Here is a 25,144-nt window from a genome sequence, read left to right as displayed (position 1 = left end):
TGATTTTCTTCAGAGTTCACAGACTTTTGATTCCAAGTCCTAAAATGGCTGCCAGTTGAACAGAATCCACTCAAGTTTGAGACACCTGTAGCATTACACTTCACATTGGGCGTCATCTGGAAGCGTGTGGGTGAATCATATTGGCAAGATGTTGTAGTAACCTGTCCAGTTGTGTGTTATTTTGAGCAAGTCACAAGTCATTGGTGTGGAGAAATGTTTCTCAACAGTGAAGGGGTAAAGGCCATAGAAGTGAATCTGGAAAAACTCCTGTCATTGTCTGTGATAAAGATTTAAAAAAAAAAAATTAACCTAGCAAAATGTGTCTACTCTAGCAGAATTTCACAACTGTCACCAAGTATTGGACAAGTATTTGTTTTCCATAGAGGTTTGAAAAAAATTCATTTCCAAGCAACACAATTTCAGAGCAGACTGGCAAAAGGGCAGTTTTTCTGAGAAATTCAGAGGGCAGAAAGTGCAACCGAATCGATGGTTTCTCTGCAGTACGCCTGCTACGCCATCGGAAAAGACGTTCAGGCCATGAAGGCTGTGGTGGGAGAGGAGGCGCTCACCTCAGACGACCTGCTCTACCTGGAGTTCCTGCAGAAGTTTGAGAAGAACTTCATTGCTCAAGGTAACGGAGAGAACTCAGAGTATGTGGAAATACGGCATGCGTTGTTGTACACAATTGCATTTGTCTTTTGACTTTTGACAGGAGGTAAGACCGATTGTCTGGCAGTCGGAGGGTTGGCGTGTCAAAGTGTCCTTGAGCAAGGCACCTAACCCCTAACTGCTCTGGCGAATGAGAGGCATCGATTGTAAAGTGCTTTGGGTAAAAGTGCTATATAAATGCAGTCCATTTACCATTTTTTACCATTCTCACAAAGCCATTCTCTCATATACTGTCCAGTGGTTCACATTCAAACGATCATTTAGCACGTGCTTCTCACTGCAACAATGTTTTAGCTCAATATACAGATGTTAAAATTTAGCCTCTTTTATGAATTTGCGTCCTTCTGCTAAAAACAAGGTAAGCAATAAAATGAATCTGTTCTTCAGCTGTTGTACACAATACATGATATAAGAAAGGACTGAGGTGATTCACGGGCTGCTTACATATTTTTGCATATTAATCCAACATTCTTACCTTTTTAGCAAGGGGCTTCCCTCGTGTTCACAGAGAACATTTGAAATTGCGTACAGAACTGGCATAATTGGCATGACAGCAGAAACAGTCCATTGTACGGAAATGCTAAATGTTGTGTAAAGTGCTGTTTTCCCCCTATCAAATGTAAAAAAGGTCAATTTTGAAGAATTGCCTATTTCAGATATTGCATAATTGATAGTACATTGCTGGAGATACTGCTTGTGTTGATCAGAAATTTACACTGCTGTGCTGTACGGTAGTCCAGTAAAATTATTAGCCTGATTCATCATTTGACCTTATAAACTATTTTTTTAAATTGCTTACTATTTCAGAAGTAATTATAGCTTGGTAACTTTGTTGCATCTGTGATATTTGCTGTTTATATACTTTAAAAGTTAATTCAGGAAAATGTTTTCACTCCAAGCCTTTTGTGTAACCACTTGTGCTTTTAGTCATCCTCATTGGACATTATTTCAATGAAAATATGTACTTAAAAGGCGACAGTTGGTAAAAGAAAACAAAAAACAGGTGAAATTAGTGTCTAAATGTAGTTCACTTCACCATTCAGTGATTCAGTGGGATTTCTATGTGTCGCTGATAAAGTTCATGTCAGCTGGGCCTCTTAACATTTTATTAGAAACCGTAGTTGAGAGGCTGGCCTTCATGGATATCATGTCTGCTGTCAGAGCACTTATAAGCCTCAGCTCACACACACACAAATCACACACATACACACTTGAAGTGATTGAAATGGCAAGAGTGGGATTTCAAATACTTTGTTTACGTATGTTAGCTAGTTTGCTTGAGATATCTTTGTTTTCAATATGGTACAAAGACCAGTGTGGCAATTGAACCTCGTCACACCCGCAACTTGATGCAGTTATGCAATTATAAAAAGGACGGACTGAAGAAATGGGTCACCCTACCTTTCAGTATAAATGGTAGCGACTGAGACTGGCTGCCATCAGTATCACAGGCAGCATGCATATCTTTGCAGAGACTTTTGCATGTGTGTGAGAGAGTGAGTGGGTGAGAGAGAGGAAGAGGGACACAGGAGAGGTTATGTGGGAATACGCTGCACAGCCAACAGTTATTTTTCTTCTCTTTGTTGAGTGAAAGTTTAACTTTCCCATTAAACTGTGATATCAGAACCTGCAGAAACATCTTCTGTTCCTCATTTTATATTAAACTCAGGTTTTTTATTTGAAACTTTAATCGCATTGACCAGCTAACGGTTACTAAATGTCCATCTATCTATAGTCTCCGGTTCTAGTAGTACTCTCACTTTATGGTACTTCTTGCTTACCTCATCCTAACGCGTTGCTGTTGTTTGGTTTATGCATCTGGTCAGCTGCAGCATGAGGAAGTTTTTCCCGAGGAGAGCCGTGTGATATAACTGTTGATCTTGTGGATTCCCCCCCCCCCCCCCCCCAATCCAATCCCAGGTCCCTATGACAACAGGACAGTCTATGAAACCCTGGACATCGGCTGGCAGCTGCTCCGAATCTTCCCCAAAGAGATGCTGAAACGAATCCCCCAGAGCACCCTGGCCGAGTTCTACCCGAGGGAGTCCGCTGCCCGCCACTGAAGCATTCTGGGAATTCGGCGAACGACCAAAAAGGGGCTCTTCCCCCCCACCCCCCCCCCCCACTAAAGAACAGAGCAATATCCTCTGTCCATTCCCTCTGTAGACGTACTGTTTCGTGTCCCGTTTCCAAAAAAAAATTGTGTGTGGGTTTGACCAACATTTTGTGTGTGTGTGTGTGTGTGTGTGACATATTTTTCAGGCTGTAAACTTTACCTTTAAACCACTGGACAATCCTGGTAACTTATTGAGGTATTATTTTAATGCTGGAGGGAACTGTCATTGTCCCCCACCAAATAAGTGCAATTTTAAAGGGAATTAATATATATATTTTCACTTCTGCTGCATTGATGGATAATGTCCTGTTGATTTAAAGAATTCTTCCAACTGTTTTGTGCAACAATTCTGATTTTTTGGTTCTGTTGTTTCGCCCAGACAATACCACCTGCAATTCTTATACACAAATAATGCATATTTTGAAAAATCAAAAGCATTCTTGTCCACTGTAAAGGTAACAAATGCATTTATTGTTTTACTAAAGTAAGGTTTTTATTATAATGTTTTATTATAATGTTCAGAAAAAAAATCTGTTTTGAGAAATTGCTGCCATCCAGTGCTTTCACATATTGTTGCTAGCTTGAAAAAAACCCCCAGCAATCTCTTCCACACTGAAAAGCAACTAAAATATTTATATTAAATGTAAAATCGCATATAATAATAATTCGTTAAACAAGGTTTTGTTTTTTGGATAAAGAATAAGCGGGAGGAACGACAGAAGTATTTAACAGATGACTTGGAAGGACTTTCGTTTTGTGAGCAGTCTGTTGTGGCACGATTGCTGCTGTTGTGTTTTGCTGTTATTCTGTCTCTAATCTTATCCCTTTGGCCGTTGTTGCTGGAATCCAGTGTGTGTGTTTAGACAATTAAGAAACGTTTACAATATGTGTTATAGTTTATGTAGTGTGTACTCTAAACGGATTACTAAGCATTCCTTTCTGTGTCCTAGCGTTGATTCGGTTAACTGTCCTTTAATAAAATTGTCTTACTGTAGACAAGTTCACCTTCTTACGTTTATTCTTCAGCAAAAAAAAGGCATTGTGTTGTTTAGAAGATAGCCTCGTGTTTGCATTGCTACTGCCCTGAATGTGCTGTACGAAGTTGCATTTGTATTCACTACTGATGTACTGTACGTGTACGTACGGTAGGCTATCATGTCACACAGGTAACCGAAATGGCAAAACTTTTTTTAACACTACGTTAAAGAACGACATAATGTATCTGTCGCTGCCTCAGTCAGAATACAAAAAAAAACTACTTATTTTAATTCGTCGAGGAAAACTGTTGAAAGTAATGTTCCTACTTACTGCGCCCCAGGTTCAAGTTCAGAACAAACGGTTTTATCTCGAATTGCCGTTTAATGAGTGCGACTGCGTCTCCACCAGAGGTGCACACAGGTGAGTCAAAGTTTCACTTCCTGTTACACTCGGGTGGCATTCATAGTTGGCATTCAGAGCTTTTTATTTCAAATGGCGGGGGTCAAAGAATCAAAACAAATGAAAATCATTACGGAGTTATCGCAACAAGGTAAGAACCTATGCTTCACGTTTCAGCCCAGGATTTGTTGAGTAATATAGGTTCCTTCCACTCCACTACTAAACTTTGAGCGCCACGAATAAAAAACGTCACATGTAGCAGTGTTTTTGCCATAAATGTCTTGACACGAAATGCGAGGTAAGATGCAACACTTCGTGCAACGGTAATTATGTTGATAGAGTAGGCTAACCCACGCACTTTTTAAAAATAAGTCTGTGAAACTACAAGTCGAATTAAGGGTTTGTCGTCTTGCTAAAGGTGCCAAAGCACATTGCAGACTATAGCACTTTTCCAAACCACATAGTATGGACATGTGTGAACGTGCTTCATCTGGGTCACATAGATAACGAACGTCTCGTTCTTTATGCTTCAGACTCGGAGCATACAGGAATGAATGATCAAGTTTTGCGGGCTCAGTTCAGTGACGTAAATTTATTATTCTATGCGCGAATTCGGTGCCTGGAAAAATTGTGTACTGTATGTCTCCTATGTACGGATAATGACAAAAAGTAGATGTGTGCACAGTATGCCCCTGCGCATGCGGGATATTCGGTTTAAACTTCGTCATGCTGCTGGCAGTGTAAATAAAGTCGCACAGATTTTAATGTCGAGGGAGTGTGGTACATATAGCATTTTAATTTTTGGTTTCAAAAGTTTGAATGAAAGGTACCTGACCGTGTCTTCACCCACGGTGACGGTAGGCTACTTTCGTAAAGAATGTGTCTCGTTACATTAAAATCAGCAGAGTAGATTGCTTTAAGAGATTGTTCAGATCAGGGCGTCAACTAGGCAGGCACCACTAATTAAGTTGGTTTAAAATAAGTTACAACTGATGTTTACTGTAGCAGCACACAACAAAATTGCTACTACTAATACTGCGACCACTAAACTAGTAATACCAGTAATGATAGCTGCAATCTGCACTGCAGAGCGTGTTTAACCAGGCCAAGCTTAGTAGACTTATCTTGTCTAAGAGTGTCAATCTGGTCATGCCCATAGTACCAGTAGGTTATGAGCCTAACAAGCAAGTTTGACTGTAAGCATTAATCTTATTTCCAGCATAATTTACTGCCACGTACTGAAGAGAATAATAATAAAAAAGAACGAATTAAATCACAATGGAAAAAGATGATTTCTCACTGCAGAAACCCTAACCCTAACTAATTTTCCATCTTTGCCCTCTTGTTCTGCTTACTGAACTCAACAGGATAACTATCTATGTTCATTTGTTTTATTAATTTTAAAATTAATATTTTGCTTAGCCTGAATAAACTAAGTGTCTTTCCTTGTGACTTTTACGTTTCATGCCAGGAACCAATTTGTTTCGTATCAATTTTTTTTTTTAACGTAAAAATATCTCATTATGTGGTGGCCTGAAGACATTATGTAACTTAATTGTAGCCTCCTTTCATTCACACTCAATGCATATTGCTATAATCTTAACCTGTAGCAACCCCAGAACCCTGTTGGGCTTCTTTTTTTTCTTTCTTTCTTTTTTAACAATTTCAGTACAATGCCCAGATTCTGATAGACTTCAATAAAATTCTGTTCCCAAGGATTTTCACTGAACACATTTTATCCTCCCACTGAAGGATCCTGGCATGTATTTTCATTACCCACATGCAGAACATCACATTTAACGGAGGTGTAACTGCACGTCGCACATCCAGGTCCATTCCCATTCTGCGACACTGAGGTGTGTTACTGAGACTGTGTTGTATTTTTACATGCTAGAACTCGAATAGAAATCCACATCGTAGGTCTTAACTTTTACTCGGTAAGCAATGGCCTAATGTGCTATTTTTTTTTTTACCCTGTGGTGAGACATAGTCATGAGAAACTTCCTCAAATGTGAGCCATGCATTGGTTTGGAATTTTGTCTGATGTTAAAATATGTTCCACAGAGAAGTTCTGCATTTAAAAAAATGCAGAAAACTTTTTTTTTTTCCTTGAGAGTGCATGTTGGGTGTTTTCCCCTCGCCTATAGCATAGAGTGACTGTGAACATGAATGATCACAGATCAATGATGAGTGTCTGTGTTTCAACAGCCGTCCAGCAGTACGAAGGGCTTCAAGAAGACCATCAGAGGACCATGGTGGAGGTAAGTGATCACAGGCTTTTTCATTGCGACAGATTCCATTGGGTTGCATTCCATTACATTATTTTTGTTTTGAGGATGTCAAGTTTTGCCAGCGTAGTCTGTTGTATGTTTATACTGATGACACAAGCCAGGGCTTTCGTGACAAGTAGACACTTGTCGTCTAACTTGTAATAAGCGTTGCCATCAGGAACTCTTGTGTCAGGAAGCCAGCTTTACACACAAACTACTGTTTGACAGCGCAGTTAATGATATAATGATTAGAGCTCAGGTGCACAGACTAGGATGCATTGCTGTTGGCAGGGTGAAAATATTGATAACGAGGAGGTCTTGAGGACGGAGTGGTGAGGAGATGATTGGAAGAAAAAAAAAAACATGGGTGCTTGTTTGTCATTTATTTATAAAGGCAGTCGAAGTTTGGAATTTCTACCAGCTTCTGCTGGCATCAGCCATTACCACATTGTGTGGGCTGTGAGGCTGTGGGCAGCAGTCACATGGTCACATGGTCACATGATGGTTGTCCCACAGTGCTCAGTGTTCTGGGTGGAATTATGACATCACAGTGCACAGTGAGAGGGATCGCATTCAGCTGTTTAAATCCCACACAAACTACGGCACGGCAGTGGTTGAATATGAACATGTTTTCTTCTCATGTTCCACTTTATTTATTTATTTATTTATTACTTTGTGACGCATACCATTGTTTATATTTAGTGAAGCAAATCTGTGCTGCTACTTTCTGTCGTCATTTAGAGGGCTGCCACTGGACATTTTCCAGAGTTCTTGAAAACAATGTTCAGAGACACTTCCCTCTACGTGATTGGCTGTAGCAATTCCCTGCAGGCCACGGTTGGCTCAGGCATGGGTCATATACGACACCACACTGGGCCCATCCACACACCCAAAATGTGCCTTAAACAGGATGTCACCTAGCAGCAGTTTCAAATGCACGAAACAGCGATAAAAATATGTTGCATGGACACAATAAATATGCTCTTAGACACAAAAGCTGAGAAATGCATAGCTACATTTTGCCAGTAATTCCACATAGTAGCATTCCATTTTAAACCCACATTGCATGCTGTTTCTAATAAATTCTGAAGAATCATTTAATCCAATACATTTCTAAATTTATGTAAAATTTCCAAAAGGGGACACAATTATAAATCTTCTAAATTCAGAATTCTTAATAGTTTCCCACACCTTTGCTACCTACTCTTAAACCATGACTAATTAGGTCATTTACATTGCTTCTTCTTCTATTTTTCGACAAACAATTGCAGTGGGTTCTCTGCCATGGTAACTGAAGAGATGGTGAATTGCTGTGCTCCCAGAGTATCACACCATATCATTTGATTTATTTGACATTTTTCCTACTGCCACCTTTTTGAATAGCACAGTTATTGTTTCGTTTTGATTAATTTGCTTCGCTAATTTCTCATAGTGTGTAATGTCTATTTTAATTATCAGATAGTCACTGCATTACAACTATGCTGCTGCACGTGTTGAATGGGTTGTCATTGCGCAGAATTTCATTATTATTTTATTTGTTTGTGTTAAATTGTCCGTTTGTTCACTTTTTATTGCCATTTGTCAGGTTCATTGAGTTTAAAACTATTTTTTTGCTACAGAATCACTGGTTTTAGCAAGCCTTGCAGTCAAATAGAATGAATTTACAAGGTTAGCATGCTAAAAAAAAAACTCTAGATTACACTGTTTGTATTTCATATGTTTATAACTATGTACAGGTATGCAATAAAAATGAAACCTAGCTAATTGAGAGAAGCTTAAGCTGCGGTTGCATTAAAATACTAGAAAAAGACTAATTATGACCAGTTAGGTCAGTTAAGTTAGGCAGTGAGGAAATGTCCTCTTTCTCCACAGCCGGTGTTGTCATGCAGATGAAAAGAATTCCAAGGAGGAAGAAAGGACCACGTTTTCTGACTGAAATTCGCAAAACGCTTTGAAATATATTAATAAAACTGTTTTCCCTCGTTGTGCTGTTACAGTGTGAAAGACTACAGAAAGAACGAGACAATGCCGTGAGGAAATTGAAGGAGTTTCAGAGAGGTGAGCGCCTTCCTGTCTGCGTAGTCCTCTGTGACTTAGTGTCTCCCATCCTGCATTCAACATGCCTACTAAACGGAGTCTGAACAGCACAGCTGAGGTGGGTGACACAGTCATGTGTACAGGTTTCTCGTGCTTCTTTTAAGTACTTTACTGGGGAAAACAAACAAGGGAGTCCTCGGTGAACTTTGAACTGCGTGCTCTGTGCGAGACATACAACCTTGCCCTTGTGTACACGGCGCACCCACCGCAAATGGTGCTGGCTTGCTCACCATTGTTAGAGCGGGACCTGGTTTGTATGGCTCACAGCACAGGCGCAACGCATTCATTTCCTTTCCCGAGCAGATAGGTCAGGAAAATCTCCAGTCACACTATTCACTGCATGTAAGGTATGGGGCAACATAGCTCAGGAGGTAAAACCGATTGTCTGGCAGTCGAAGGGTTGCCGGTTCAAACCCCGCCCTGGGCATGTCGAAGTGTCCTTGAGCAAGACACCTAACCCCTAACCCCCAACTGCTCTGGCGAATGAGAGGCATCAATTGTAAAGCGCTTTGGATAAAAGCGCTATATATAAATGCAGTCCATTTAAACATTTGTGAACTGTGAGATTATACCTTATGTGTCTGTTGCGTGTTAGGTTACGGTTAGCTACTGAAAAAAAACCAAAGCTATGAGTATTGAAATGTCGTAAAGTGTGTGTGTTGATATCAGAGAGGCTGAGAACTATTGGTCAAGAAGAGCTGAATGGGAAAGTAGTTCATACGGAAGGCCAGTACTGACTCGCACCGTGAGGGATGATTCTAGCTGTGTCTTAAAGCAGTGGTTCTCAACAGGGGGGCCGGGGGCCCAAAAGGGGGCCCTAGGGAGCTGCCAGGGGGGCCCTGAGATGACAGAACATTATTGAAAGCTTCAATCACAAAACATCTTGACATGAGTAATTATTCAGCTAAACAAATGATACAAAGCAAGAAATTAATAGTTTTTAAAATATGACCTTTTTACTTTCTGTAGATGTCAGACCTATTTGTTATTAATGGGGAAAAGGAAAAATAAGATTTTTGCTTTGTAAATATTTGAGGATTACAAAAATGCCAAATCTTTATGGGGTTAATTGGAATAAGCTTGACTAACTGCATTGGAGTGTGTACAGATGGAGTTGCGATGATGACAGGCAGAGAGGTTATCACATCTCCTGTGGGGGGGGGGGGGGGGAGGGGGGTCCTGGAATATTTCCTTGGGGGCAAAAAGGTTGAGAACCACTGTCTTGAAGGACACAGCCTGATTGAAGGAACGCTGAAGGAGGAAAGGCATTCTCTGATGAAAAGTTCAGATTGAACTGCTTCTGTGCCTGTTAATTAATCAATGCGTCCATCCATGTATTGAGAATGCATGGATTTCTCTGTTCTGTTGTACGAGAGAAGGCACTGGGTTTGTTTTTCGTTTCCCTGCTTCCTTGCTCTCTTTTTGCTGATTTTAGACAGACCCAACATGCAGTCATATATACTGGTTTTTTTCAGTTATTTTTTTAATCGATGTTAAGTTGATAAGAAATGTCTCTGTTAATTGCTTACTTTTTTGCATTGGCAATAATAACAGATCTGTTTAAGAAGCTTGAAAAGGAGCAATGGCTTCTGGCACTTCCAGGTTCATGACCTGTTCAGTTACCCATCTAGTCCCATTTTATAGAATTACAGGCTTATTTCTAGTCTGTCTGAAGAAACTGTATAATCTTAACATTGAAATACTTCCTAATAAATAAATAAAAAACTCATACAATAATCTAACCCATAGTATATTTGGCTTTGTTTTTTTAGGAAACTTGTTGGTCAGATGATTTAATCTGGTTCGTTGTGACCGTTTAGGGGAAGCTGTGTGTATTCCAGTACTGGCATTTGCTGTGCTTTCTCGTAGTTCGAGCAGAAGTGGTTACAGCCGTAGTTCCTCGCTGCCTTAACACTACCGCAGAAATGACAATGGGGCTGTGGCACTGCTCGTGCGTCGAGGATACGTTAACAATTCAGCAAATTTACAATGTAGGTTACTCTTGTGTGGTCGTTCAGCAACGCTGTGCCTGAGCCTTGAGTTAATTCTGCGGAGGGGAAGGAACGATCGTGACCCAGAGACCCCTGTCTGAAGACTCAGAAACGCTTTCACACCCAAAAGCTGTTGAAGTGCATGTTTATCCGTTTCCGTCGCGGTACGTTACGAACAAATGTTTTGAATCCAAACCCCTTTAACTTTGCGGCGCAACAAAGAAATACATTCGCGTTTAATCTTCATATTTTTTTTAATAATTTTTTTTTCTTCAGAAGTGCAACAATGTCTGGGCTCCAGTCATAAAATACAGTTTTTTAAAAAATTTATTTTTAAAAAAAGAAAAAAAAAAAAAAAAAAAGGCAATTATTTGATGAAGTGGAACGCAGGATTTGTGTCTGAATAAACTTGGCCTTTGCTCAGCACCCATTTGTTCTTCAGCCATAAACACATATTGTGTGAGACTTCCACTTTAATGGGAGCTGCCATTCGATGCCAGGCAGCTGCATATTAGGACCTATTACGTGATTTCATAGCTCTTGGAAAATTGCTTCTATTCACAGCAAACGACGGGGGGAGAAAGAGCCTCAACACACAATCATGTCTTTTCAATTGGCGATGGCAAGGTTGATGACAACATGACCATTGTGTTATAATGATAACACCACAAAGGCATCTGCCCCTTCATCAAGGCTCCTGCGCCGCGGCAGATACAATTTAATTCAGTGCTCCGTCGGCGGCTCTGATACCATTATGTGGCACGTCGGCACAGGGGTAATCACTGTCTTCCCTGGGGGGGGGGGGGCGGGGGGGAAGCTGGGGAGGGGGTAGGGGAAAAAAAAACAGCAGCCTCTGGATGGAGTAATGGGGAGGCCGAAACTTACAATTAAGACTGCCAATTCTGACGTGTCGAAGGCCCCCCCCCCCTCGCCCCCACCCCGCTCTCTCTCTCTCTCTCTCTCTCTCTCGCTCGCTCACGTTCGTACACTTTTCACTTCCAGCCCTGTTTATTTACCATGCCTACCAGTAATTACAATTAACATGTCATTTAGTTCAAGGCATCCTGGGCTTTTTTTTTTTTTTTTTTTTTGAGTGCGTGGGGCGGGGTGGGGGTGGGGGGGCATTACTGCGCCCGTGAGAGGGTGGGGTGGAGTGGGGTGGGGTAGTGTTGGCGAGGCAGGGGCGGCGGTGTACGCGACTGGCAGTTAAGTGCTATTTAATGACTGACAGGGAGAAGGGGGTGGGTGGTGGGGGGGGACGGACGCAGAAGGAACTTTGATATCGCGAGCGTCGACGTTCATCAACTTTTAATTGGGTGTCACTCGGAGGGGAAGGCCCGTCGCCGCGGCGATAATTCCTGTTTTCCCCCCCTCCAACCACAATGGCTAATTAGTTAAGTGGCAGTAAGGCTGTTCTTCTGGGCTCTGGTTTGTGATTAAGGCAGCAAATAATGTCAAGGTTTAGAGCATTTAGTGTGTCTTTCCAGATTTAACAAGATGTTTCTTTTTTTTATGAACCTCGGATTTGTAAAACAAGATTATGCATTTCATTATTTAATTGAGTTCGTACTTCGGCACCCTGTGTCACTCTGACTGCGATGATTATTTTTCCAGTTTAATTCTTGCAGTTGAATCATTCGCTGTTGGATTGCGAAAGCCCGGTAGAGAAAATGAACTGTGTGCAGTCACACCTGCCCTTGAAACCGAGACAGAAGTTAAAATAAGGTTCAAAGTTAGGGGTAGGACATTTTGCGATTTTCTGGACACGATGACAAGATGATTGGTCCTTGTATTACTCGAGTACTCTTTTTTTATTGGGTGCCAAAAATCCTCCTCCTCTCCAATAATTATTAGGCTTTAGTAGACTGATAGACAACAGACATTGTTTGATAGACATTTAATTCCGCTATTCTGGGAAATGAAGACAAAAATAGCCAAATCTAGGTTTCTTCTTGGCCTAAGATTGCATAATGTATAGCATGGTTTAGAAGCCTATAGTTTTATGGCTCTTGTGCATTTAAGGGGACAGAGGATGAAAATGATAAAATATGATATATATATATATTTAGCCTTTTTTCAGTGAAATTCATCAAAATAAATTACATCAAATACATTATTTGTTGAAAAATATAAAAATGAGGTATTTATGAATATGAGATATTTACAAAAACTACTAGGACTAGAGTTAAGATTAGGTTTTAAGTTTCAAATTAAGGTTCAGCTAGTATTATGGTTCGGGTTACAGTTAGGGTTGAGGCAAGATTTAGGTTTGTGTTCAGGAAAGGTTTTTGGGCAAAGGTTAGTCTTTGTTTTTGGATGATCAAAATTGCTCTACACTCTTATACTGCATCCTTGTTTGAATCGTTTGGGAAAGGAAAGTTTACATTGGCTGTTCAGTTTATCTGCAGTATTTGGGAGGACAGATTTCTTTCCCTGATGTTTCTCTCATTTTTTGTATGGCAGTTATGAATTATCAGACCCTCAGGGGAACGTTGTGCTCTTTCTGTTTCCTGGTGGTAAATTTGGCTTTGTTTGTAGGTCCAGTATTTCCAATACAGCAATTCCATGGTTAAAGAAGTGTGAAACTAGGTGTGTGTGGGTGTCCCTCTGATTTTTTCATGGTGTGTGTTAATCTTGCCCTAAATTGTGTTGCCTGTTTTCCCCACATATCTTATGTCACCATGTTTGCACTTTTTTTGACAGTTACTGGAATTGGTTGTTAATGTTTGTTTGATTAGGCATGTTGTCTTGGTTTTTTGGTTTTAAATGTTTTTTACTTGTTTTGTTACGTAAGGTTTACTTTGGAAGCTTACTTTAACCAGAGGGTCTTTCTGGTTTTTGTTTTCCAAAATCACCTTGAAGCTTTGGAGGATGCCCATGTTTTGTAGTTTTCTTGTGAAAAGAAAAAACTACTTTTTTTTTTTTTTTTTGGTTTGCTGCCTAGATGAATCTGGAGCAAGTGATGATGAGAGGTGTGATTTTCTGTGTGTCTTGTGGTTTTGTGTCCAAGAAGGGTGACCTGATTTTCCCTAGGAAAGACCTGGAGTAACCCCTCATTTTTAGTGATTTGACTTTTGTGGCCTCCTTGAATTTTTTGTGGAAACATTTGAATGTGTATTTTGAGTGGAGACTATTTTTGTGTAGAAATGTATGTGTCTGACCTTAAAACAAACCCTATTGTCTAATAAGTGTGTCTTTATGAATGAGGGATCTCTGGTGATTGTTCTATGATGTGTGGAATCTATCTCAATGAAGTTGTGGAGGTCCTCTAAGCTGTGTGTCCCTGCCGCACATATCATCTAAATATCTGAAGTAGTGTGTGGGTTGTATAAGACACCTTACCAAACCAATCCCCTCCCAGTCAGTCAGGTAGATACTGTATTTACACATGTGGGTGCAAACCTCCCCATGGTCGTGCCACAGGTGTGTAGATAGACTTTGTTGTTAAGTTAAAAGTCATCCTTTTTAGTCTAATTTCCAAAAGTTGCATTAGGATCATATCTGGTCGATTCTTGTCCAGCTATTTCTCCATTTTCAAACTGTAATTCTGCTGTAGTTGGTGTATAGTCTGTTCACTTCAGTTTTGAAGAGGATAGCTGTTTCTGGTATTTCGCTGTTTGGAAATTGAAAATACAATTTGAAATTGATGGTAAATAGTATTTTGTGAAAGAAAATTAAGTGCTCACCTGTGCAGGTGGAATTCATCGAGTACTTATGGAGCAGTCCATTTCTGAGCATCCCTTAAGCAACGGTTAGCTTTTGTGGTGCCTAAAAATCTATAAACTCTCACTTGATGCAGTTCAAACATTGTTCCTTTATTTATCAATGACAAAGTAATGAAAGAAACACTTTGGTCCAAGGTCTGTAAGGACCGTTTGAAACATTACCCTGTTAAAATTAAAGGACAGCGGAGTTACCACTTATTAACCTTTATTTGTTATAACATCTGTTATTCATTTTGGTGCTTTCATCAATGAGATCTGTACACCTATTCCTTTGTTGTTTTCAAGGACATCAGAAAAACAACAAAGTATCGCCCTTTATGAACAGAGAAATGTGTAATTACTGCATAAAATCACAAAATGTCAAGCATTGGAACGGGAAATAAATTCTTGGAGATGGGACTATGAGGTTTTATCAACCTCCTGGGTGGAGCTACAACGATTTGCCAATCACTGACTTGTTTGGAACCAATCAAATGGTTTCGCTCTCCAATGCAAAACACAATGATTTTATTTCTGAAATTCCTGCTAATTACTGACCATCTTAATTTATGTACTACTTGTATTTTTATTTATTTTTATTTTTCCATAGATTGCGTTGTTGCCGTTCTCGTTGTTAGTGTTAATCAGTTTAACCACCAGGGTCCAGGTTGAACTATGCGGTTGTTCCCTGTACTTGGACCGGTACTTCTCTCTAGGGGTTTCGTCATACTTGTTCCTGGTTATGGTTATACACTTTGTTGTACGTCGCTCTGGATAAGAGCGTCTGCCAAATGCCTGTAATGTAATGTAATAATGTATAACTTTTAATTTTTTTTTTATTTTGATTGCATAGGGTCTTTAACTTAGTTACCATGAATAGATGTAGTGCATAGCTGTTGAATTAACTTCCAGGAAGTGCCAAGAAGGGTGGAGCAGGGCGGCCATTTTACGCAGCCTCGGAGTGCTTCAGCACCACGGACAGCAGCAACCTCACCTCTCAGACATGCACAGCTGAGGTTGATTGGTAGTCAGCCCAGCCTGTGTTTTGCTATATCCATAAGGCCTATTGTGAAGTAAGGGCCTGCTATGCCTCTGTCTTGGGGTGAAATTTGTGAAGGCAAACATCCCTTTGAAGGTTGCAAATCCAGCCTTGACAGTTTTTCCAGTTCATGCAGGATCAGTCAATGTTTTTGTTCCCCTCTTTGTTTCCCGTTTTTGGGTTTTGTTGCGACAATAAAGCAACCTGTCTTGGCGTATTTGATAGCTTTTTCTGTCACCACTAGGATGATGGACATGCCTGTTTCCATACGGGTACAGGCTGCCAAAATGATTAGGTAAAGAGACCTAACAGCTGGAGCAGTTTCAGAATGAGTCTCCCAGGTGTCCAGTAGATGGTTGTCGTTGGGCAAGGAGTGCAGCCTCTCATTGGCTGCCTTTTGGCTCGGTTTTACACTCGTCTTTTCATGACGTATATCTAATTTCTTGGACAGTCCAGTGAATCTGGTTATGTACCACAAAGCGATTAGCACCAGTTTGTTTTTTTGTTTTTTTGACTGTTGTTTTATACGTGTGAGCTGTCATGCGGGCACTTTCTAAACAGGAAACTTTCCTCTCGTCTGTCCCTGAAGTCTCCCGCATGGTCATCCAGGAAGTCAACGTCATCCAGGAGAGCCTGGAGATCGAGAAGTCCTGCAGGCAGACCGCGGAGGCTCTCGCTACCAAGGTGCGTGAGAACTTTTTAACAAACTTTTTCAGTGACTTCAAGTTTTTACATCAAATGGTCCAGGTCCTTCAGGGAGGTGGTTATATGTGCTGTCTAGATTGTTCCGGGTCAGAACAATCTGTGTTTGTATTATGAAATTATACCTCCAGAGGTTTCCTCCTGTTGCGTGAGGTATTACTGCTACTACTACAACTACTACAGGGGCTGTGTGCTGATGCTACATCTACTAGTACTACTACCAAACATAATAGCAATAATAACAAGTGGATAAATTCTGTGGATAAAAGTAAATTCCGAGGCCACGTTAGATTCTTCCAGAAAAAAATCACTTCTTTCTATTGGGTATTGATATGACAGCCAGTTAGAAGCTATTCCTAGTTTTTTAAAAAATAAAATAATAATAATATGTGGGACTCCTATTCAGAAGTTCATTCTGTTGTAATATTGTACATTTGTAAAAGGCTATTGTAATAGTTCCATTTGCTAAAGTCCATTTGCAGGTTCAGAGCTCCTGTGTAGAGAATTTGATGGGAGTCGTCAGAAGAGGGTTATGCAACAAACTGTGGGACACTGCTTTTCAAGCATAGGATTTGAAGCCCCTGTTACTTCATTAAATATCCCTGTACAAGTGTGGGAAGTAACTGAACTGAAAAATTGTAACGTTTTAATGAATAAATCCTTAATAAATCCTCTGGGTTTTTTGGATACAGTGGACATTACATCAAAAAGTTCTAAAATGTTGCTTAATGTTGGTTTATTGCTTATAACAACATCTTTAAAATATACCTATTGCTCTTTAAATGACCCATGTCAAAGTCACTTTCTGTCAAGGTCGGTCATTTTGTGGGTGATAATAGCAATATTCTGAAAACATTCCTTTGCATTTAACCAAACAATGGTTGAGGCTAGACTTCCAATGCAATGAATACATTGTTTTCCCCATTTATGCATTTGATCCTTTGTGTGTGTGTCTGCATGTGCATCTGTGTGTGTGCATGCGTGTCTGTGTGTGTGTGTGTGTGTGTATGTGTATGTGCTTGCATGTGTGTGCGCGTACGTGTGTGCGTTCGTGCATGCATGTGTGTGTGTGTATGTGCGTGCGCGTGAGCACGCACGTGCCCGCGCATGCCCTGTGTGTGTGTGTGCGCACGTGTGTGTGTGCGCGCGTGCCCGTGTACGTGTGTGTGTGTTCGTGCGCGCGTGTATGTGTGCACGCGCGTGCCCGTGTACGTGTGTGTGCGTGTGTGTGTACATTCATACGTGTGTGTGTATGTGCGCGCGTGTGCCCGTGTACGTGCCTGTGTGTGTGTGCCTTTATCCCTGAAGACCACAGATGAGTTTTCCACAGGGCTGTGTAATCGGTGCATTTCTGCTCTGATTCAAACGGGTCCGAACGGCGGCGTGATGTCCGTGCCCGCGGCGGCGGTGCGCGGCGGTAATCACACTCGTCAGCCATTATCAGGAGCTCTCGGCCAGAAACACCTGCCCTCCCCCACCTGCTGGATCTGCCGGCCAGGCTTACGCACAGCACCCCGAGACACTCACGCGCCCCCCCCCTCCCCCACCCCAAACCCCCCCACCCACCCATCCCCCAAACTCTCCCCCACCCCTCATCAGCGCTGCCGTCTTCACCGGGCCACGAGCGCAGCTGTGCGTACCCTTACGGAACACGCCCATCTCCGCACAGTTTTGGGGGAATCGTGACACCGTTTGAAATTCGTACCCGTGTGGTGTCCCGCAGCGTATTGGCTAAGCCGGGTGTCAGTTGGTCATTCTTCCTGCCGATATCAAAGCGTTTGAGGGGCACTGCCGTCCTTTGCCTCTGGTGTGTCGGCTCGGCCGAATGGCCGTTGAGCAGACCGTTTGGATCAGGATGCCCTTGTGAGTAAGACTGTCCGTAACTTATTTGCTGAACAGGTTACCCTACAGGGTTGGAGACCTGATCTGTGGTCACTTCAGGCACTACGATCTTTACTTCACTCTAATGTGTTTTTTCTGCACCTCTGCACCTTGAGCTGATGCGCTTGTTGTATGTCGCTCTGGATAAGAGCGTCTGCTAAATGCCTGCAATGTAATGTAATGTAAGTCTTTTCCCTTCACCAATCACAGGCACGGGACAGCGCATTACTATACAGACGCCCCCTTGAGCAGCTTAGCCTGGTATTACCTGACTGGTGTTTACTGTTGGTCCATTCGCAGAAAGTGATTACAGATTAATGCCTCGTCGGTCATTAGGTCACTGCGGTTGTGGTTGGACCGTTAAGAATATCGTCAGAGCTCTGGTTTAATTAAGAAACGACACAATGTAGGACAAATTAAAAGGCCGCGGAAGGTATCCATTCATTATTATTTATCAATACTGCACTTTAAATGAGATATTCATTAATTTCATCTTGGATGGAGCTTTTTTCCCTTCTTTTTATATACGCTTTTATTTTCACCCATTTTGCCTCCTGATTTGGGAAGACCCAGTTGCAGTCGTAGGCTGTTCCAGTTGCTGCATCGTTGTTCGTCATCCCCAGCTCGACATGGTGTGGTCAAACGCACGCGTCCTCCAAAAATCGCGGAGTCAACACAGCTTCCTTCCCACAATGCAGTCTGTCACCGAAGGTGGCTGAAGACCGTGAATCAGAGGTGCTGCAGCCAATCAAACAAGGCCTAGTTAGTTACCGTGGCGTTTGAAATCTCCACTCCCTTCACTCTCAAATTACACAGTTAGTAATGCGTCAGGTGACCACAGCACTTTGGCCTTTCTTAACGTTTCAGTACTCGTGTATGAGAAAGCGTTAAGAAAAGAGGAATGAGGGGAGGCTCATACACAGGAAAGGAAAGCGTTTGTTGGCGACTCCGTCAAGCTCCAGACGAGGGGATGAACAAACGAAGCTGCCGGGAAGGAGGAGGAGGGGACGAGATTAAAACAGGAGGAGGACCCACCGTAGGGAGCGCGTGCAGTAAAACGCCCACCGCAGCCTCGCAGATTCGGCCTTCGTCTTCCTCGTTTCCCCTGCCTCACGCACCCACAAAAAGGCTTCTTGTGAATTAAACTGTCACAGGAGGACAAACAAGAAAAACTGTGTTTTCTTCTCATCTGCAAACAGCAGCCAGCCATTGTAACCACGGTTACAATGTTAGATTTGTAGTTTGCGTTTCCCTGGATTGTGTTAGTTCAGATGCCTTAATGGTCTTTTTTTCACAAAGTGGACACAGCAGGACAGCATGATGAAGCCCAGTGTTATAACAACAGTGTGTGACACTACACTGAGAATTTATGGCTAGAAAATGGATAGGTAGGTTTCCCGGGTAGAGATTATGCAGTGTCTTAAGTAAGATGTTGACATTTCTATTTTTTTGTAATGTAATTTTTTTATGCTGGCACATGGCATATTATTTTCTTTGTATGATGTTCCTCTGGACCCCAAACCCTGGCTATTAGTGTTTGAATAGTAGCTCAGATATGGTCATATAACCTTAGGGTCTTTTTTCCCTTTTTTAAAAAAAAAACAAACTTGATGAACTGTGAATTTAACGGAGAGACTGACAAAACACGCTTGACAAGTTTTATGCATTTATGTGAAAAATGAGATCTTTTTAAAAAAAAAACGATCGAAGTGTCATCAAAAGCCCTTAGCAGCATTACAAAAGCATTCAGGCGTGTCCTTGAGTCCGACTTCACATTGTATTAATATGCATCAAAACGGCGAGACCTTTTCTCTCTTCACCTTTTGATACGTTCAGTAGTTAAATCATGACAATTAATTATGTGTGTCGTCAAGGTGAGGGCAGCGACTCCGTGAACGAATGCCATTGTCCGCGGGAACGAGTGAAAGCCGAGATTAGACGAGCTGTAGGCTGCGGTGTCATGAATGTATTTTTGCCTTCTCGAATGCACGCGAGCTGCTGGTTGCATGCGCAGGATCTGATGAGCGTCGTCCCCTCCCGCCCGTTCTACCTAACCTCACCCACCGCAATTATCTCCAACTCCGATGTCTCCCAACACTCCCGTCTCCACCGTCCTCGCCGCCTTCTGCGTAGCCATTGTGAGCACTGCTAAGCAGCCTGCTCTCGTGAATATGAACCTTTCTGGCTTTGAATCGTTTCATTTATTTTCTAGTAACATCTGCATTTTCTTTTTAGCTTAATAAGGAGGTGGTGTGGGGGAGGGGGCACATGTGGCTTTGGCTACTTGCATTCCAAATGAAATTTGGTACAGCTGGGGATAATTAGTGGTTTGTATTGTACCAACAAGGTCCACTGTGTTGTACTCCCCCTGCCATTATGACCTTTTGACCAGATTCTTGGCACTGTCCATTGTTCTGAAGTTTTTGTAAAATCTGGATTTGTTTGACAGCAAAGCGGTACATAGAAATATGTAGACCCTGTCTTTAGACACGATAAATTGTATTTTTAAATTCCCCCCCCCCCACCCCCATTCCTCTGCAAATCTTAAATTCTGTGCTTCCTAAATTATAGTATTGGTTTATTGCTCATTTACATGTAAATCTGTCAAAAACATTTTGGTGGTTTAAATAAAAAAGCTCGGGGAGAAATGAGACAGCAAGATGACCTTCGTGTCTTATTAATTTAGTTTTGTGATTCCAACGATAGTAATTTTGCTGCCAGCGCCCAAGGCCGACGGAATCCGTAATCAATTTTTTAAAACTCCCCAACATTTTGAATTAAAAATGGGGGGGGGGGTGTTGTAATAAAAGAGGCCCCTGTTGTCACAAGTCAAATCAAACCGCAATCCAAAACATGACATTTTGTGCCGACGTGTGACAGAGGAAGATGAAGGCCTTGACTTTATAATCGTGACCTCTGAGCACGGTGTTGCTCGCCTGCATGCTGGTGATTTCTCTGAGTATGTAATTTCCTAGATATTTTTTGCCTCATCAATGGTACATTATTATCAAAGAGTGTTTTTTTTTTATCTCTGTATTATGTATTGTTGATTGCATGTGAAATGCATTATGGGAAGCCGCCATCGGAAAATGGGTCCACTGTAATTTGACAGCGTGGATGTCATTAATAAATGTTTCTTTCATCGTTCCCTTTTTCATGGCACGTCTTCTTACCATAAAGGCGATATGACATCAAGAAATGTACTTTATTTACATCTGGCAGCGATAGACTTCATTAGTCTTTACTTAGTGGCGTCCTTTAATTAATATATATGGCCACTGTAAATTGACATTGAAAGGACAGCTTCTTTTTGTTATTGATTTTACATAGATTTAAATTTTTGCCCCTGAAACTAGCCCCTTCCCCCCCTCACCCCACCCCACCCCCCCGGCCCGAAAAAAAAATTCTTTCAGTTACTGGAATGAACATCAGTGAAATTGCAGAAATACGCCAGTGTAACATGATTACAGACGGTACTGTAAATAGAGACATTTTCTGGAAAGTACTGTAATTACGTTTAAAAGCAGAGTTGTGCTGTGGACTGGCACACAGTAATGGCAATGTCTTATTTCTCTGAGAGTTCTGCTCTGCTCCTCCACTGCTCTGAGGCTTCCTCTGGTCAGCTGCTCTTTGATTAAAGTGCAGTACGGCTGGACAAATTCTATTGTTTAACCCCATAAGCACACATTTACGTGCTCTTCGTAATGAGTACTTGCCAATGTTCTCAAAGTGAGTGGTGCCGCAAGTGCGATTTAAGTGGCGTGTGTTTTAATCAACTTCCTCCTTTCTCAACAGATTACATTCATATGTTAATATGTAAAATATTTACTGCAAGGGTATTTAAAGGATAACTTTCAGTTTTTTTTCCCAACTTGGACCCGTTTTTCTGAACTAATTCCACCATGCTGATTGGTATTGATTGTCGTTTTGTCACATCTTTCTCTGTGGAGCTTTGGTAACCTGTAGACCCGCCCCACTCTGCTTTGCGATACAGTCTAATAGGGCCAGGAAACAAGCCTCAAAATGCCCTCTAAATGTGGTTTTCCACCAAACGAAAGCTTGATTAGCATCTACAAACGTATTTAATAGATAGATGTGTGCAGTCACTGTTCCAAACTTCAATAACAATGTTGATTTTCAGTACTTTTTTTTTTTTTGCGCTGTCGAAACCCCTTACTCGCACTGCGGCAGACTGTATTCATGCGCACAGGCGGCGCATCGCGCACTTCTCTGCCTGCTGCAGTTCCCACTGTGAACAATGTATGCTTCCGCTGGAAAAAGTAGTCTGTCAACTGATACACGGAATGCCTGGTAACAGATTGTGGAAAATTACATAAATGAATGTCCCCCTCAGGCTATGCAGTTGCTATTTTGAGGGAGGTTATTTTATGGGGGAGCGGTTCTCAGCGTGACCAAAGCTCCACAAACAAAGATGTGACAAAATTATTTTCGCATTATTATTATGTTATCATTACCGATCAACATGGAAGTGGTCCAGAAAAATGGGTCCAAGTGGAAAAAAGTTTTCCTCTAAGTTTCAGCAGTAAATAGATTCACATTTATCTTCACGTTTAGCATTGAACTTTATCATAAAGCACCAGATCAGTTGTGTTCTGCTTCAGTAGAGCACCACAGGAATTATGTTTTAAGGAGAAATAACCTTGACACTCTGTGTACACCATGATTATTATACATATAAGTATGTTGTGCATTTTCATATTTCTGATTGTGTGACTGGGTCTGTGTGTAACTCCTTATCGATCGATGGTATGATTAACTACTGAAGTGCTGAATCACCACAATCAGTTTCCTTGGGTTCTGAGAGAGGGCTGCAGTATGGCTATAGAAGATGGCACCGTATTTGTGAACAAATCACAAGTTGCAGTTTTTCGTTTCTCTCCTGTCCCTCCAGCTGAACCGTCAGAACAGGTCCCTGAAGAGAAAGAGCATGCTGTACCTGTCCCACCTGGGCCCAGAGGTCATTACCGAGATCAGCCTGGAGGACGAGGACGAGCAGGAGCCAGAGGAGAGCCAGCCGGGCACCTGCAATGCCACTGCTCACTGCCAGCAGATCATCTCAGGTGGCTGCTAACTTTACCCACAATGCATTTCAGCTGTAGGTAGGGTCACACAGGGCTTTCTCCAGTTAAACTTAACTTGCTTAGGTCCACTTACTGAAATAACAAAAAAGTGCAGTGTTTGGAGTAAGTAGAGGTTTAATTTTCATTCTAAGCTTATCATTACACAAATAAGATTTTTAGTAGGTAGCCATTTGCTGGAAAACAGACCCCTTGCCCTTTTTTAAATGTACAGTAGTTTTGTTCCTACATTTGCTGTTTGCTTCTTCTCTGCTCATTTCAAATTCAATTTCAGCCCATCAAAATTGTGTGCTCATTTTTCAAACGAATTTTGTCTGTTTGCCTCTTCTTCGTTTTCCGCGCGGGACGTTTCGGCCAGAACTTCGAGGCAAGCTGGCGTCGTCTCTCGACGAAAAGAGCCGGCTCGCCGCCGAGCTAGAGGAGGCGAGAGACGGGACGAGGATCACCAGAGAGGAAGTGAGTATAGCGTCTGCTCTTACTCTGCGAGGCCCTGCTGTCACGGCAACGCAGAACTCCCCGGCAGGCAGCGGCGCTGCCCGTACCGCTCTTTCACGGAGAGAAAAAAAAGAAAAGGTTCATCCGACATGCCAGGGTGTGCATTTCCTACTTCATCGTACATGTAATGTAATGTACTGTACTGTAACATTTAATGCACCAGCACTCATAGTGAAAGAGCGCAGACCACTCGATACCACGCTGCTGTGCAGCCAGATATGTGGGCAAATCTCTGTGAGACTCCTGTTCCTCCTGAGGATAATTCAGTGGGGAAACTAATGAGGAAAAAAACAAGCTTTCGTGATTATTAATAATTCTTTTAAACGAAATGTGATAATTTCAGTGAATTCTTGGAGTTCATGTTAAGCCAATATTCCGTTTATCTGCGTATAGTTTCTGAGATCCAGCGTGTTCCAACTCGCCAATGGTTTCATGTTAAATTGAACTTCTTGTTTTCTCAGCAGCAGATAATAATAGAAACCGGAATATTACTGGATCTTCCGTACCATATCATTAAATAAATCATACTTTCTTGAGTGCTTCGACTGTCTTGTTTGGTCTGAAGCCCACTTTGAGTCATTGTGTTTGAAATTATGTGCTCGCACAAGTACAATAGGTCTCTCCATTTTAATTACTTAAAAAATCGCTTGAGTAGAAGAAAGTGTGGAATGATATCCCTCTACCGCAGATTTAAAACACTGAACTGTGCAAGCAAGGCCTTGTAATGAAGCTGGTAGACTTACCGTCACATGTTCTCTCTCTTTTTTTTTCCCCCTTGCAGCTTCTGAAAGAAAAACACAACAATACCGTTTTGATTGCCGAGTCTGTTCAACAAAAGAAGCTCTTGGCAAAGTACAACAGAGGTCATTCCCTGCCTTCGATGCTGTTTCCCTTCCACACGGCATTGTCCTGAGCACAAACACAACACACCCACGCCTTAAGGAAACTTAAGGTGTATTCTAAAAGTATTACTCCGATAAAATATATAAAAGGGCATTTATGTTGAATGTGTGCAGAAATATAATATAATATTGGGTTATTGTACAAGTTATACTATATACATATCTATTATGGCAATGAATTCCACAAGTACTTTTAATAATGTATGATGTACATACGTTGTATATATACAATACAATTGAAGAGACTAAATATAGTGTTAATTCCTTTTCCTTTAAGAAATGTGTTTGTGTGAAAGTTTGTGTATTGGAAAGTTCTTGTGCATGACCCAGAAAGACCTAGGTCTGCTGATCAGAATAAGTAGGTAGGTGTTTGTGTTCCCCATTCTTGACAGTTGTTATTATTTTCAAACAACACAGTCAAGGAAATTATGAAGCTTTTGTGATTCAAGTGTGCCAGGAACGAAGGGACTTAACCAACTGCAGATCTCTGGGATGACAACATGCTGAAAATTAATATTCCCTATTTTATTAGGGTGTCTTTGTAATCATATTTTATTATGAAGAGAAAAATGGGCTTCTCAAGATACAAGTTAACAGACAAAAAAACAGACCAGTTCTGTAGCACAATTGGTAACCTTCCTTGTAAAACTGTTGTGCTGGTTATTCAATTGGTCAATCAGTGATAGGAATGTGTACAGTAATTAATTCCAAGAAACAAGCACATTTTGAAATAAGAAAAAATTGAAAAAATGGGTGCACATATAATGTTTGTAATGTTTAAATGCCCCCACCCCATCTGATT

At 41.4% G+C, this 25,144-nt stretch overlaps 2 protein-coding genes across 4 annotated transcripts in view; both read left to right on the top strand.

Annotated features, from left to right (window-relative positions):
- atp6v1ba (ATPase, H+ transporting, lysosomal, V1 subunit B, member a) overlaps positions 1-2,802 on the top strand; it is a 43,987-nt gene extending 41,185 nt beyond the window's left edge. The window contains exons 13-14 of the mRNA XM_064317729.1: positions 502-631; positions 2,590-2,802. Coding sequence (XP_064173799.1) covers positions 502-631; positions 2,590-2,732 — 273 coding nt within the window. The 3' untranslated portion in view covers positions 2,733-2,802. The remainder of the gene's footprint in view (positions 1-501; positions 632-2,589) is intronic.
- A 1,329-nt stretch (positions 2,803-4,131) lies between these two features.
- shtn1 (shootin 1) overlaps positions 4,132-25,144 on the top strand; it is a 40,715-nt gene continuing 19,702 nt past the window's right edge. For 2 of the 3 annotated variants that reach the window (XM_064317727.1, XM_064317726.1), the window contains exons 1-7: positions 4,187-4,313; positions 6,371-6,423; positions 8,430-8,490; positions 15,853-15,947; positions 22,759-22,927; positions 23,304-23,401; positions 24,222-24,303. In XM_064317727.1, coding sequence (XP_064173797.1) covers positions 4,256-4,313; positions 6,371-6,423; positions 8,430-8,490; positions 15,853-15,947; positions 22,759-22,927; positions 23,304-23,401; positions 24,222-24,303 — 616 coding nt within the window. In that variant the 5' untranslated portion in view covers positions 4,187-4,255. The other variant, XM_064317728.1, reaches the window with a different exon arrangement.

Source organism: Anguilla rostrata, chromosome 18, assembly GCF_018555375.3.
Source record: "Anguilla rostrata isolate EN2019 chromosome 18, ASM1855537v3, whole genome shotgun sequence".
In the NCBI taxonomy this organism is placed as follows: domain Eukaryota; kingdom Metazoa; phylum Chordata; class Actinopteri; order Anguilliformes; family Anguillidae; genus Anguilla; species Anguilla rostrata.
Note: the sequence above shows the minus strand (reverse complement) of the source record. Positions and strands in the feature narration are given on the sequence as shown.